Consider the following 15,894-nt stretch of genomic DNA (forward strand, 5'->3'; position numbering starts at 1 on the left):
CGGCCGCCTCCATCTCGGCTAATCCTCTCTCCACGCCGGCTTGACGCCTCCAATCTGCTAAATCGAGTCCGCTGACACAGAGGACCGAGGCTAAGAAAACACGGGCATCCTCAAGATCTCGAGGCGCGCACCTTTTTCTTCATTCTTTTCCCCTCTTTTCTTTCCTTCTTTTCCCCCTGGTTTTGTTCTTCTTAAGTTGGTATACCCATCATCCACTTGCAATCCTACCCAATATTCACAGACTTTCGTCAGTAGATGTTAATCGGCGTGAACGTGACATTTCTCAAAATGAGCTTCTAGGTTTGTTTGGATTTTTTTTTTCTGCGTAATGGCATGGCTTTGACCCAGTGCTCAATGGTATGTTTGTCTACGTAGAGCATTCACCGGTTATGTACTGTGAATATTGTTAGGTAATCATAGAACTAAAATGATTAGCGATTTTTTTTTTGTTTTTGTTGGAAGTATAACTAACATCTTAATAATATGAAGTCGTCTATGTTTCAAAATGACTCAAAAGTGGAAATTATGACGGAGCTGATATAGGATGAAAATAAAGTCAGATTTCAGTCAAAGACCTTTGTTAGACCCATATTACAGGTACAAGACAGCCTGTCTGAAGCCGGCTCCAGGGCCGAGCCCGTTTTTTTTTTTGTGTAAAAAGCCCAACAAACTCAGACCAGACCCGCTGCTGCTATGTGCAAGCTGTATGAAGCCATATGCAAGCAGTCTGAGGCTGGCTTTCAGAGGTTTATCTTGTTATCAATGATTTGGCGATCATAAGTATATATGCCAAAATCAGATTCCATTAGAAGTATGCAGTATAAAGTGAAGACATTCGGACAAAGGGTCCACCCGTAATATTCTCAAACATATCAATTATAATCAGTACACAAGATATTTCATAAATGATGACTAGTCCATTTATGCAGCTGTTGAAGATATGAAAACATTATTTCAAGATGACCAGAGAAAATATTGTAAAAATATCAAAACAAATTTGGATCGGTCCAGGCTGTTTTGAATTCTTCACACTGGTGAAGCAATGACGTCATCCATCTATTAGCATAAAATATATTATGTGCTCAGAATTCTACCACTCGCATGGTTATCTCACATCAGGATAATCATCTTTCTCAAGAAGAGAGATTAGTCGCCGAGATGACACGGTCGTTCCGTCGTCAGCGGGCGACGGATGAGCAGCGAGAGGATGCAAAAGGGGCGATAGAAGAGGTGTGAGATCCGACGTGCCGGTGAGGCTGATCATCGGGGCGAGTTGCTGAGAGGAGCGGAGCTAGGCCTTGTGAGATGTGAGACGACTACCCGTCTGATTACAGCCGCTCTCATCGGTGATGTGATGATTGAGTCTTGAGATGGAGGGAGGGTGAACGGGGGGGGGGGGTGGAGAAGGTGTATGGGAAGGAGGGAAGGCAGAAAATAAAGGTGGATGTGAAAAGAGGAGGAGGAAGAAAAAGGAGGGGAAGGGGAGGAGAAAGGAGCAGAAAGGGAGACTCTTGAATACACACTCCCACATTCCCCAGGACATTAAACTTTTGCTGTAATACATGCTGTACCTTTAGAATCGAACCTCTCGGTCACATGCATGGTTGGCGCTCTTCACACCGCACTTTCAAAACTGTTACAACTTACAACTCGGAAGCAATAATTTCGGTGAGGTGTCTGTAGCTTTGAACAGTATTCTTAGAAGGTTTAGCTCATAAAAGCTTAGGTTTGTATTCTATCACAGGCAGTTTTAACTTCCTTACTATGTATCCTGTTTACTCTTACTCTTCTTATTTTGTATTCAAACTGTTGTCCAGTTTTAAAATGAAATATGAAAGCCCGTGCTCGCTCTTGTGGCATTTCATCTCTGATATGGGGCATATTAGGCCTTAGTCGTGAAAGCAGAAAGCGCAAAAGATATTATTGTCAAAATAAAGTACAAATACCACCGCCAAAGCTATCTGAAGTGAAAATGAACGTGATGACATGTTATATCATGGCCAGGAGCTACAAGAGTAACTCCATTATCATAAGTCATTGCATTGTAACAAGAAAAGGGCTATATGTGTTATTTAACAAGCTTTCATCGTATTTTAGTTAAATGTACCAGAGATAAGCGACACCGACCCCGCCTAATGTAGAGAAAATAAGAAAAAAAAAAAAGAATGAAAGCTTTTGACATTTTAAAGTGTAGTTTGCATCAGTAACTATAGCAACGACAACACACAAGGCCAGGCACAGCTGATCCGTAACAGGGGATCAGACTGTAGCCGCAAACAGTTACTGTACTCCATAATAGGATCATAGAGCTGTATTCGTATAATAGAGCTCTATGAATAGGATCCACAGTACGCCTCTGCCTCAAATATCTCTTTGCTCAAATGTTATACTGCGCCATCTATTGTTGCTGCACAGAAATGTTCGCACCGTACCGCTTCAAAAAATCGCGCGGCGGTACATCGCGTACAATACGGTACGATCGAGTCGTCGGTGTATGCTAAAAATTTCACAGTGGATGCTAAGATGTCACGCGAAGAAAGTAAGAAAACATGGACTTATGTTCCCGATAGAGCTCGTGAACGGCCCAACAGGAGACCATCGTGAGTATATTGCGTTTAAAACTGACAGATTATCGAAATATTATGAGAGCTATGCTTCTTACAAAATAATGCTAGGAAGTTCTCATTTTCACTAGTCAAGCCCTTATATCGTGGTCCCACATATACACTTACGCGTTATTGATAGTCGAACGCGAATATTACCCAGTATGGTAGGGGTCCAACCCACCGACCGGGTCCATAACGACCGGCCGCGCATTATAATGGCATTGCGCGTACAGAAAGAAAATGTACGCATGGGACTACGCGCAACGGTGTTCGATTCTTCACTGGGCTACGCTACCGAGTAAAATGTGGCGAAAACAACTAACATAGTTAAGTATTCCCTCTAAATTATCGAAATTTAGCAAAATCGAATAAGGTTTATCGTGTAACTACATATAACTAGGCCTACCTTTGCTGACTCGTTGTTAGATGTAGAGGCGTATCCTTCCGTAATAAATTTGACGATTTTGACCGCAAAATTGTCACCGCCGCTTGTACGATCGTGCACAGTACGTTACACATACACATGACATAAACATTTTGTCGCCCGCTTGCGCTACGACCGTACGAGTTGATGCAGAAACGAGCAATGAATACCGTGAAAAAACAAACCGACTCATCTAATTTATTTCAATTACGATGAAAAGTTTCCTAATGAAAATCAAGTCAAATTCATCAAACAGTCCTTCAAAAGTAATATCGAAGGATTCAAAATATATTCAAATATTATTGGGGAAAAAATTACGACTAGAAAAAAACAGCAGCTTGTCGAAAAAACGCGTTTAAGTACGCTTTATACGTATTGTCAATAGAGGGCGGGGTGGTCGGTCGATATGAGCCGGGCAACTGAGTGCGGAAAAAATGACACCCCACGCGTTCGAAGCCGCCATCTAGAGCGCGTACCTCAGATCGCATTTTTAGTGCGCGCTTTTGAATCCGGAGTATTTTCTCCACACGTGAGTAAAATTTCAGGCAAATTGTGAGATTTTTCACGTTTCTATTGATAGAAAAACGTTAGGTGTCCGATATTATGGACACCCAACCATACCATACTGCGATCAGCAGCCCCATACGCATAGCGTTATGCGTATGGGGCTGCTGGTCGCAGTTACCCACTACCGTACCGTATACCGTAGGGCCTAGGGCCTACAAAAATATCTCTTCTTGATAGAATTAAAGCAGTCTGTAAGTATCTCTGCCCTCACACTGAGCCCACAAAGGGGTCCGAGAATTTCTTGCACTAACACAAGACCCTTTAACAACAAACACACACACACAAAACCCTTTTAAGTTTCAAATAAAAAAAAAAAAAAGGTCCTAGGGAGAAGGATAATCAAATGACAAAAAGTTGTAATGTAATTTAGATATCTAACTAGGGGGTTGATTGCTGTCCTGGGGCTGAGCTAGTGTACTAATATAGGCATAGCATAGCTAGTGTAGTGATACTAGCCGTTACTAGTATTGGACAACGTACACAGTGCACTGGTCTGAACAGTTTGATATGCATAATTTAGTTCCCAGCTGTTAAAGTTAGTGTTAGCAGGAAGCATGGAGTATGGCAGTTTTTTTTTAACTGACTACTAGACTTACTAATATATCATTAATCAGAACTTGCTCATTCAAATTGAACTACAAAATGTAAGATATATGAATGACACATGTTTGTATGCATGTACAGACAGTCCCTAGTTTCTTAATCTTTATCTTTCCTCTTTTGTATTGCAGAAAACGGCAGACAACTGTGCGAACCATCCAGTTTGTTCGTGACTGGGATCCACGAATATCACCAATACCCATCCACAATGCTGGCCATAAGGAGGTAGATCAAATTTCAGGCAGTAATAAGTACTTACAGTCAATTTATGAAAATAATTTGCAAATCCATAAAAGCACCATACAAAACGCTTCTTTCCAATGTTTGAACCACAGATTCCAAATACCAGTGGTACTCTGTGATGGTTCAAGCCTAACAACTAAGTCAGTATATAAAGTATACCATAACACAAATGTTTGTCCATCGTAACTCTAAATATCTTTTGTTACAGGATAGTTTTCATAAAGGACAAGTTCACCTTCACAGACATGTGGGTTGAGTGAATGCACCCGTCCTGGTAGAACACATCAGTGAGAGTTTGAGGAAAATCAGACAATCCATTCGAAAGTTATGAATTTTTTAAGTTGTTGCTCAGTCACTGCTGGATGAGAAGGAAGATCTTATTCCTCTTATGTGTGTTAGCATTTATTCAGGGCAAATAACCAGTCATAAATGAATCTTATCATGTTGGTGTGTGTTGTGTTTAATTTTCCTGAATCAACCTAAATGATGCAGGGATCACCAAGGCCTGGGTCGTCTGGGTCAGTATCAGGTCAAGATGTGGTGCGGGAGTCACCCATCGCCAAGCTGGTACGCTCTAGTCCAGGACCCATTGTCCTGGCCAGGGGGTCTCCAGGTGAGTGACTTCAGCTTGGCCTTGCAACTTATGCCAAGTCACCATTTGGTCATTTGTACAAACAGGAAGAGAATTTGGCACATACATGTATCACTATGATACGTAAAAGTACGAAAGTTTTTCATTCTGTGGTCAGATGCAATGTTTAAAGTGCCTTTCTGAGGAAAAAGACATTGTATCTTGAAAGTGATTGTGATTGGCTTCATATGCAGTCACTTGCGAAAATACATACCTGTAACTCAACTTAAAACATACACAAAATAAAAGATGTCCTGTGTCCCTTCATCTTAATTACCTTTATTGCATAGAAAGTCTTGAAGCCAATATATCTTTGATAAGTAAAAATACATAAAGCCATCTGTGGTACTCCCCCGCCTCTTCCTTATTCAGCCCTCAGCCAGTCCACCTCATTTGAAAGAAATTTTTAAACCGTTGGAAGCGTAACTATAAAACCAAACCACAAAAGTAATCAAAGACAAAATTTTCCAGTCCTTCCTGTCTTCTTGTCCCTGCAATCTTTCAGATTGAACAAACTCAAAACCCTGTCGTGTCTTTATTTCAACTTACATTTTCAATTGTTTTTGCATGTATGTCATTTTGACAGTCCCAAGGAATGCAGCTTTCAAAAGCCCACACCCTCTCTCGCCATCGTCCACATCATCACAAAATTCTCAGAGATTGAAGAAGGCAGCATCGCTCAGGAGATCACCACGCTCAAGCCTGCAAAAGTCTGTGAGGGATGTGTCAGGCTCTCCGGCAGCGGCAAGCTCCACCCAAGAGGATGGTGTGAGCCCCGCTTTCCCTCTCACCTTGCAGACCAGGGAACGGCACAGCAGTGGAAGCACAACAAGATCACCTGCAGCAATCGTCCTTTCACGGGCAGAATCCACACCCTTGGAGGGCGGAGGCAGTAATGACATTCCATCCCAGAGCACCAGTTCTCCCTTGCCTTCTGAAAGACTCAACACCAGTGCTGCATCCCAAAGCTCGTCTGTACAGACAGAATCAACCACCCGAACTGTGCAATCTTCCTCACCACCTCAGACGGACTCTCTCAGCTCAGCACAGTCTAGCACAAGGACAAAGAGCTCTCGAAGGAGGCGTGGCCCAAGTCTGACCTTCAGGAAGAAATCTGCAAAGCGTAAAAAGCATCAGCTGGACTCAGAGGGCATCAGTGAACCTTCAATTGCTGTGTCCACCTCGGAACCAGAAGTAGCCACTGAAGGCATGCCTCTGAGTTTGTCGGACAAAAGCAATCTCTCACAACAAACTGCCTCCCCCCGTTCAGCTAAGGCGAGTCCCAGGTCACAGAGATCGAGACGAAAACGTGGCCCAACCCTTACCTTTACAAAGAAATCCTCACAGAAGAAAAAACGTCAGTCACGTGCAGGACATGTGGACAGTGCTCTGAAGAGGGGGCCTGATTCACGCAAGGTAGATGGGTCCCAGGAATTATCTAGCAGCCATCAAAGTCATTCTGTGTCCAGCAGCACTCCCACGAGGAGGAAACGATTGGCGAGTGACAGTGGTAGTGCACAGGATAAACCTGCTGTAGATCGCAAAAGGAAAGCAGGCAGGCAACGTGTGTTGGAAAGCATAAAAACGCCAGCTGATAAATCTGTGGTAATTTGAAGATTCTCATTTTTCACTCTTAGCAGAGACATCAACAAACATATAATATACTGTATTCCAAGTGTGTAAATGCACACATAAAGAGGAAAATGTAAGGTTTATGAAGATACTGTAATTCTAATACTGTAAAAGTGGAAATTTTCGCGGTGTTGAAATTTTTGCGCATTTCGCGCAACCAGAAACTAGCGCGAAAATAAAAACACGCGAATATTTTTGCTTGCCATACGTTCCTGTGCGTGATGTCTTAATTCCGCGGAATTAAAAACACGCGAAACTCTACTGACCCGGCCTAGCGCGAAAAATTAGTCGCGCGAAAATATCCACTTTTACAGTATGTCAGCCTCTAGCACTCACCCCAGATTCAATTCATACACTTTTGCTGCTATGTAGCTGTTGATGAGATTGATGGTAATACACTGCATTTTAAAATCTGCTGGGACAAAACTTTTAGAACTATGTGCAGTAGCAAAAGGGCTTTTTCATGTTTTTCAAGCTGGACTTGTGGTTGGTTTTATGGGTTGACTTTCTATTCATGTTGCCAGCTGCAATGTAATCTCTAAAAAGAAGAGAAATTCTGAGTAATCATTTCTACAACAAAAATGATTATGAAAAAAAAAAAATGTATGCTTTGATTGCATGCCCTTTTGTACGAGCATAGAGTTAAATAATGATCTTCCTCACTAATTTTTGCAGTCATTAACCCTAAAAAGACTGGGGGGGGGGCCTAAAAGGCCCCCCCCTTGACATTTCGAGCGATTACTCTGCAACACGCAATGCTCTCGCCGCGATGCTCTATGACTTTTTTCTTTCGCGCTTCCCGCACATTTTGACACCAAATTTGTGACGCCCGGGGGTACAGTTCTGAAGTTACATAACTTTTTGTACATGCACGTGAGGCCGAAAATGGCTCAAAAATGTGATTTTGTGTACAAAGTCAATGCAAATTGAGTTTTTTCACATGGCTCATATAAATATGCTTATTTTTACTCTCAATGGCTAAAATTAATTTGTTTTAGGAGTATTATGCTTCAAAAAGTGTCTGCCACAAATTTGTTAAAAAAAAACAACAAAAACAAAAGGTTGAAAAAACAAAGAAATACATAAGAAATTCATAAAGCAATAAAATAGATAAGAAATTAATGTTGATACCGAATTTTTTTTCAAGTACATTTGCTAAGAATGCCACTAAGAATAATTAGACCAAAAATGAGCACTTTTGGAGATTTATTTACTGATTTAGATCAAAGAGTCTGATTTCTCGCATAAATTAGCATAATTAATCAAAATAAAATAAAAGAAGACTATTTTGTAAAATTTGAATATACAATCTTGTAGATTACATCGCACACTACCATTGTGCAAATTTTCGCGGTGATCGCGCGATCCACGGCCGAGATCTTAAGGGGGGGCCCTTTAGGGCCCCCCCCCCCCCCCCCCCAGTCTTTCGAGCTACCAAAATAGCCCAGTCTTTTTAGGGTTAAGGCTAAAAGGTCTGAAAATATGATCATAACCAATGGACATGCCATTGTGACCATCTATTGTAACTTTTGTCCCAGAGCCTCATAGCTACCACCCCAAAGAGTGGCCACGTGGTCAGACCGGCGTCTCGAGTCAAAGACACAAGACCAGGACCTGCCAGCAGGAAGGGGCAGAGTGCGGCAAGGAAGAGAGGGGTGCAGTCAGAGTCGTCAGAGCTTGACCAGGAACCTACCCAGAGTAAAGGTATTGTGATTTCTAGAAAAGAAAAACAAGTACTATACGTGGAAAAGCACTTGAATAAACCAGTTCAAAGTTATATTCTGGGCATAAGCAGATAAGGTTCACTGAGAAAAACGGGATAATAGAAAACAAAACAAAACAGGTATTTGGAGAAGCACTTAAATAAACCAGTTCAAAGGTATATTCTGGGCAGGAGCAGATAAATGTCCACTGAGAAAAACAGCACAATAGAAAAAAACAACAAGTATTTGGAAAAGCACTTGAATAAACCAGTTCAAAGGTATTTTCTGGGCATAAGCAGATAAAGGCTGGTCCACTGAGAAATGCAGCATATTAGAAAAAAAGAACAACAAGTATTTGGAAAGGCACTTGAATAAACCAGTTAATGTTATATTCTGGGCATAAGCAGATAATGTTTTGCTGAGAAAAACAACATAATCAGACATGGAGTTGTAATGAGCATTGTTGAAATAGACAGTGCCTGAACGGGTTCTTTACTTTACAGTGAAAGAGCATTCCTAAACAGTTAAGGGAGCTTGTTGGCATAGAGACAAGTAGGTTATACGTAAGTGGGCGAGTGAAATTCAGATTTGTGACTGTTTTGTTGCTATTGTTAAAAATTTGGGATCATTTGAATCATCGCTAACTGTGAACTGTAAAGTATTCCAAAATTTGTGTCTATTTCTGCCTCTAGCTCAGCAGCCTCTGTCATATATCATCAGTGGGGTTCTCAAACATAAAATGTGCTCATTGTAAGCCAAATTACTGTTCCCATGGTCAAAGTGGAACATCATATATTCCATAATTAGTCATGATAGTTGACAAATACCTGGTAAAGTTTTGTGCCTTTTAAATTGTCTATACAGCTGGCAGAGCTTTCAGCCATTAGGACTCTGTGCACTCTCATGTGCGTAGTCATCACAGTTTGTGTATGAGGTCACCTGTGATTCTTTTAAATACAGTGCACTCCCGTTACAACGAACACGGTTATAACGAAATTTCGTTATAACGAAGTAAATCTTCTGGTCCCCAAATTATCACCATTAAAGTCTATGGTACGAAACTCGCTTATAACGAACACGGTTATAGCGAAATTTCCGTTATAACGAAGTCTTTTCCGAGAACAACAGACAAAGAAAAACAAAAGAAATGTGCTCCGTTACAACAAAATGCGAATTGCTTTCGAAAATACGTAGCGGAACAAGCATTTATAGCGTCTCTGCATGGGTGAACGCTTCACACCACTCTGTGTTCGCTCCTTGTGTCACGCACAGTTTCTGAGGGGAACTTGCGTTTATTATTGTAATACAGTTATCCCATCACATTTCCACATAGCTTTCCAGTGTACACTATGATGAGTATTCAGCAAAAATAATATATATATGCGTGGTTCCTTGCTTTCGTTGTGTATTGTATTTGTTCGGTTATAACGAAATTTCGTTATAACGAAAGAAAACTGCCGGTCCCGAGCATTTCGTTATAATGGGAGTGCACTGTAGTTCTTAAACCCATGAAATTCTTCCATCGAGATGTTTTAATTGCAACTGATTGACAAATTGCCTTACATTGACGTAAGTTGCCCTAAATGGATTGTTTATATGAGCAGCTAATGAGAAATAAAACGCTTTGCTTACCAGTAGTCAACAAATCATGACTGTAAGGATATGAATTTTGCACAGTTTTAATGAAATTCTCCTCCCCTCCCCCCCCCCCCCCACCTTCTTCTTAACTGTCAAACTTTTTTTTTTTCTCTAATGACACACTTTCTGGCCATCTATTTCAAGTATGTATTATCTTACCTCTTAACAGCCAAGATACGTTTGTGGATGACAGGAGCACGCCCTCGTTTGGTTGGAGATACAACAGACCTGGACATTCTTCTCAACAGCTTGGAAGACACGACGAAAGAATTTCGGTAAGTCTTTCAGCAGATGAAAAGTTTTAGTACCTAGAGACACACCCGTTTCGAGTTGGTCAATTTTTTTTTTTTTTTTTTTTTTTTTTCTTTTCTGGTCTTGAGTCTTCCATTTGGCAGCAAGGAGGCGCAGTGGTAACCATATCTGCTGCACATTTAAGATTCCTCGGGTCTGAGTCTCAGTGAGAGCAGCCTAGCAATGTGTGATCATGACATCCCTCTAGTACGAGGCATAACACTCTGCCCCTTTTAAGGGGAGCCAACTTCAAGACCTTGTGCGTGAAAGAATCTCCACACTCGTGCATGCACATGTTCCCACTGTACTTCCCAGAAAGAGCATGATACAAAGCAAGCATCATTTGATTACAGAAAAAAAAAATGATATCGTTGGTGTTCTTTGTGACATGACGATGTCTTTCGCATTCCTAGGGAAACTTTGGAAGCACCGAGGGAAAGGCGAGCAGTCGACCAGTTCCTGGAAGAAGCGCAGAGGGAAATGACAAAGATGGTATGATGTACTGTATGTGCCATATAATATGAGGGATTTTCATTTTTGCAACTTTCGCATGTCAGGTGCTATTTGCAAATTTTACAACAAGCAAAATTATTAACTTTGATCCCAACAAGAATGCAGCATGCATTTGTGCATTTCTCCATCCATTACTGTACTCCATGGTTGTTAGTTCAACCACTCACAAAATTGTCGGGAAGTCCCAATTCACAAAAAGATTAGAATTGCTAAATATATGGGTTATGCAGTACATTTCATGTAATGTAAAGGATCTTTGCACATAGTGTGGAGAACCCATTTCAAACCCACTTTGCTCATTCAGCTGAACCCACTTCACTTGTTTAGTTGAATCCACTTCACTCATTTAGTTGAACCCACTTCGCACGTTCAGTTGAACCCTCTTCGCTCACTGAGCCGTCCACAATGTACAAGCTCTGGTTTTTAGTGGACTCCTCAATTTTTTTTTTTCCTCAGAGCATTGCTAATGTAACATATAACAAGGTTTATTTGTCAACTATGTATATATGCTTTGAATTCATAATTACCTCAAATTTTCATGGTACAGTCAACTTGTATGTACTCGGGGCCATTTATTGATTTTTTTTTTCTATTACTGTATCTTTTGTGGAAGAGGGAAATGAAATAAACTGAATGGAATTCACTGTGTCCCCTAACATGTGTACCTGTACCGTAGAAAGTTTGGTCATATTCTGACTGCTAGATATGTGGAAAATATATTGTAAGTTGAAAATATTCATCATGTACATCGGAAAATTAGGCTGATATATCTGACAGTATTGCCAAAGAGAGCATTTTGCAACCAGTGAATGTGAAACACAAAGTAGATTTATATGCGTCCTGGCATATGAATATGTCTGGTCAAATTCATCTCCTCAGATCTCGCTGCGACATGACTTCAAGCTTCAAACCTTGGCAGTGTCTAGAACCAACTCCTCCATCAGGAAATTCAGGCAGGAGCTACTCAACTTACAGAAACAAAACATGAAGTAAGAACATGTAGCCTGTGTAAAGGGCTTTCAAATGTAAAAAACCTTGTGTTCTTCCCACGAGGTGCTTTAGAGTCCACAGAACCTCCACAAAACTTGTCATAAAAATCAGTCAGCTGTTGTGGTTGTGCACTCTAGTTCCTGCTTAACATCATAGTCCCTTCATAATGGTTGGTATAAGGCCTCAAATTCTTTTTCATTTTGTTGTTTTGGTCCCGAGAGGTGCAAAGTGCATTGTGAAACTTCAAAGCATTTGTTGTTGTATTTTTTCACAAAATTTGCGCTTCTTTAGAAGTTAAGGTTTAAAATTCTACATCGCTTCAAAGCAGAGACTCCGTTCTACAAAATGTGACATAATCCAAAAAAATCCTGGCAGGAACAAACAGTTCCGAGAGCAAACAATGCCATGGTGTCACAGTGAGGCCGTGAATAATGGTATTCATCGTGTCAACCATACACTAAGTATTCATACATTTGCAGAGACTTTATTAGGTTTGTCTCATATTCATTTTAGCATTGAGTCTAGCTGAGCAATGTTGTGCGTAATCATGCTGTCCCCTCTAGTAAGAGGCAAAAACACTCTGTCTGTCGGATAGGGCATTTAATGTAGTACCCACATGTGAGGGTGTCACAACTCACGCGTGTAAAAGATCCCACTTCACTTCCTTGAAAAGAGTAGGGTGCTTACCTGGCGAAGTGATCCTCCCCACATTCCTAAACCAGCAAACGGGTGAGTGATGCTGACTCTTCGTGGTTTCAACTCGGGTAACCAGCAGTACAGTTGACTCGTGTTATAACGAAGTCTGCGGGACTAGCCTTTTTCTCTTGTTATATGGAACTTTTTGCTATGACCTAACTAATAAATGATAAAAAATATATAGCTGATAATGTTGGGGCCTGAATTTTGACTTTGTTGTAACCAGAATTTCATTATAACTGTATTCATTAAAACAATAGTGCACTGTAGTCAGCAAACAGTATCAACCAAGCACATTAAGCCATACGAAAAGAAGGGAAAAAAGCATGATTTTGCACTCTTATTCATTCCAATCTGTTCGTTCTGCACCTCACTGTGCCCAAAACAGACTGGACACCAAGATTGCAGAGTTGAAGAAACAGAAGACACAGCCTGATGAGCCAAGCCCTGAGGCTGTGAAAAATGCGGGCATATTCCTCGCAGATCTCCAAGACCTCCACGCAAAGTATGCATCCAAGCATCCCAAAGACTTCAAGACACTGGTAAGCACCCATTCTTGTTTTCTATAGATTAATGAAACAAATCTTGTGGCTGGGGCTGTAGAATGCAGCATACTGTTTAATGTGTTTCAAAAGTTGAAGTGTTTAATCTTTGGTAAAGGAACATTTTGCAATGTGTCATCAATACCATGGAAGCCGTGACAAAAGGCTCTCAAAATGTTGACTAATACCGCATACTCTTGTGAGTAGCTTTTGCTTGCTGATGTGAGCCGCCTTGTACATCAATTTCTGCCAGGAAATCAAACAGAGCATGTCATAAAAGCCTGATTCTGGCTGTTTTAAACAGAACTGTGTTACTAAGACTTTCGTGCTTTTGTGTTTGTTCTTTTGTATGTGTAGTGATGTTGCCTTAAAGGCAACAATTCATTATCGTGATCTTTTTTTTTGTTTGTCTTATTTACATGTATTGGTTTGCTCCAACTGGGGAAAGGGGAGTGTGGCATATCTGAAAAATCATTAATCAATTATAAGAAAATCATTTATCAATTATCACATATGATCTTCAGGAGCTGTCTCATGACATGCAATAAAGTAAAATGCTACATTTAGGGAAAACTGTATCCTGTATATTTCTTTTAATATGATTCCATAACCATAAAATTTGTTAAAAAGACCTATGAATGATTTGTTTCTGTCTCCTTTTTTTCTTCAGAACTTTGGGGAACCGTCAAATAATGCAGCGGTTGTGTTCAGCTTGAAGTCGTCTGCCGAAGTTGTGAAAACCCTGCGATCGCTGAATGACCAGTTGCAAGATTGGTTGGACGCTCACTGACCTTCCCTCTTGGATAGTCTCCTCTCTTTTGACATGCTGAGCATCTAGAGAAGTTCCCTGTTTGTTCTCACTAACACAGATATGAATTACAGTCATTGTTCAAATTGGATGAGGTGATGATACCATTGCCTGTCATAGTTTCCCATTTGCTTGACTACAAACCTTCTGTGAATTTTAATTTCATACATGAATTCGTGAAGAAGAATCATGTGCTGTGCATCATTTCATTCAAAGATGGGATTGTTTTATAAATTATTACTTTTGAAATGGAGGGGGTTGTAGTTGCCTACTCACAGATGAAAATTATTTTGTTTGTTTTGTGTTCACAAGAAGTGGAAAGTATTGAGGGGATAACATGACTGCCTTGTATATCTGCCTATGACATTGTGGCTAATATCAAAACTTTATGCTTTCTTGTCCAAATTTTCAGTGAAACTTAAACCAATCTACATGTTTGAGTTTACTTTTCCTGTTAATGTTAACTTGACCACAAGAAATGGACTTTTGCTCTCAGCACACATCATTTTATATCATCATATTCCTCCACTTTACTCCGCAAATAGTAACAATAGTAAACCAGGATGTATTGGTGGAATACTTGGCCATTAAAGTGGGAAAGAAAGCTCAGATCTTGCACCTGATTCCAATGCTGTCCTTAGAATGTCAACCTAGCCAGAATAACATTAGGGCGCCTTTTTTTTTTCTCTCTCTCTCTCTTTGTTTTTCATAAGGGCCTTTTAAGAAGGCAGTCTTTCAAACCTGCGTTAACAGCCACCTGTCCATGTGACCACTGATAAATCCCCCCCCCCCCCCCCGAAAAGCCATGTTTAATGACCCTGTGCATAGTTGGCACCTGTCTAACGTGGCAAGCGGCCACCAATTTTGTTTCTTAAGGTAGATTTTAACCTGTCTATAGTGGCCACAGACCGATACAGAGCCGCAGTCGGGCCAATATTTCAGCATATTTTGCTGCTTTGCAGCCATGCCGGTCATTTATGGCCAGCAGTTCAGTGATCACCACCGCTGCATTCACCTGCCATTCAGGCATAATAAAGGAACTTGTGTAAAGTTTGCTTTCTGTACGCACGCTACTGTGCAACAATTCAATCACTACCAGCTTTGTTCAATTCATGAAGCAAGTGCATATACATGTATATGTGTATGTGTACGTTGTAAGTATGCATTGATGTATAAAACAATAATACATGTACATGTAGGCAATACACACAGAATGTCGGATAGCCTGTCTATAGCGGCCACCTGTCTATAACAGCCACTCTTCATCTCTCTTGGGGGACCACTATAGATAGGTTTGACTGTATTTTGATTCTGTGAATGCAGAAAGATCAAGGCAAACACTCAGTGAAAGCTGAGGGCAATTGGACTTAATCCCTTCAATCGACATGAATTTGTGTTGCCTCCTCAAGATTGGAGATCTACAACAATGTGAGATGTCAATAAGTGAAACAATATGAAGAAATTATCTGCAAATCATTTATTCATGTTCAGTAGACCAATTACTGAGATATGTAATGAAAATGAATTAAATGAAGGGCAAATTTCTTTCCTTGTGCCTTCTCGCTAGAACAGCTAGATCAAGTGCTCTTTTGATGTCTTCTTACTCTATCTCCCATTATCTTCAATCTGTAGAAAGCATTCATCTTCCTAGCCAGGAATATTCTACATAACACCCTGTGGCATTAAAAAAACAAAAGCACACCAAGTCTTGTGTGTTGTACATAGTCTTACTGCTGTAATTGTAAGCAGGCTGCCTAATACAGTATAATGGATGATGTACAGTGTATACATTTTTACATGTTCATTCAAGCTATGGGATGTTGAGCATGAATTATGATATTATGGGATATCCTATCCTTTTGAGGTATTCTGAAAGGGGTTTCTCTCTTCATGCAATATTACAGCTGTATAATCAGCCTATATCCACTGCACACCCAAGTGCTGCTTTGTCAGTAGGGGCCTTAAATCTTGTGCATTAGGCAGAAGTGAGTGTGCAACTACATGTAGAGA

The 15,894-nt window shown here is 40.5% G+C and overlaps 1 protein-coding gene across 1 annotated transcript; it reads left to right on the plus strand.

Annotated features, from left to right (window-relative positions):
- Positions 1-2,485: 2,485 nt before the first annotated feature.
- LOC140229245 (uncharacterized) lies at positions 2,486-15,481 on the plus strand. The gene is made up of 10 exons (XM_072309522.1): positions 2,486-2,600; positions 4,329-4,422; positions 4,933-5,053; positions 5,658-6,676; positions 8,242-8,407; positions 10,214-10,319; positions 10,749-10,827; positions 11,728-11,837; positions 12,923-13,076; positions 13,747-15,481. The coding sequence occupies exons 1-10, from the start codon at positions 2,524-2,526 to the stop codon at positions 13,864-13,866; spliced, it is 2,046 nt and encodes a 681-aa protein (XP_072165623.1). The 5' UTR covers positions 2,486-2,523; the 3' UTR covers positions 13,867-15,481.
- Positions 15,482-15,894: the final 413 nt, after the last annotated feature.

Source organism: Diadema setosum, chromosome 5 (assembly GCF_964275005.1).
Source record: "Diadema setosum chromosome 5, eeDiaSeto1, whole genome shotgun sequence".
Lineage (NCBI taxonomy): Eukaryota > Metazoa > Echinodermata > Echinoidea > Diadematoida > Diadematidae > Diadema > Diadema setosum.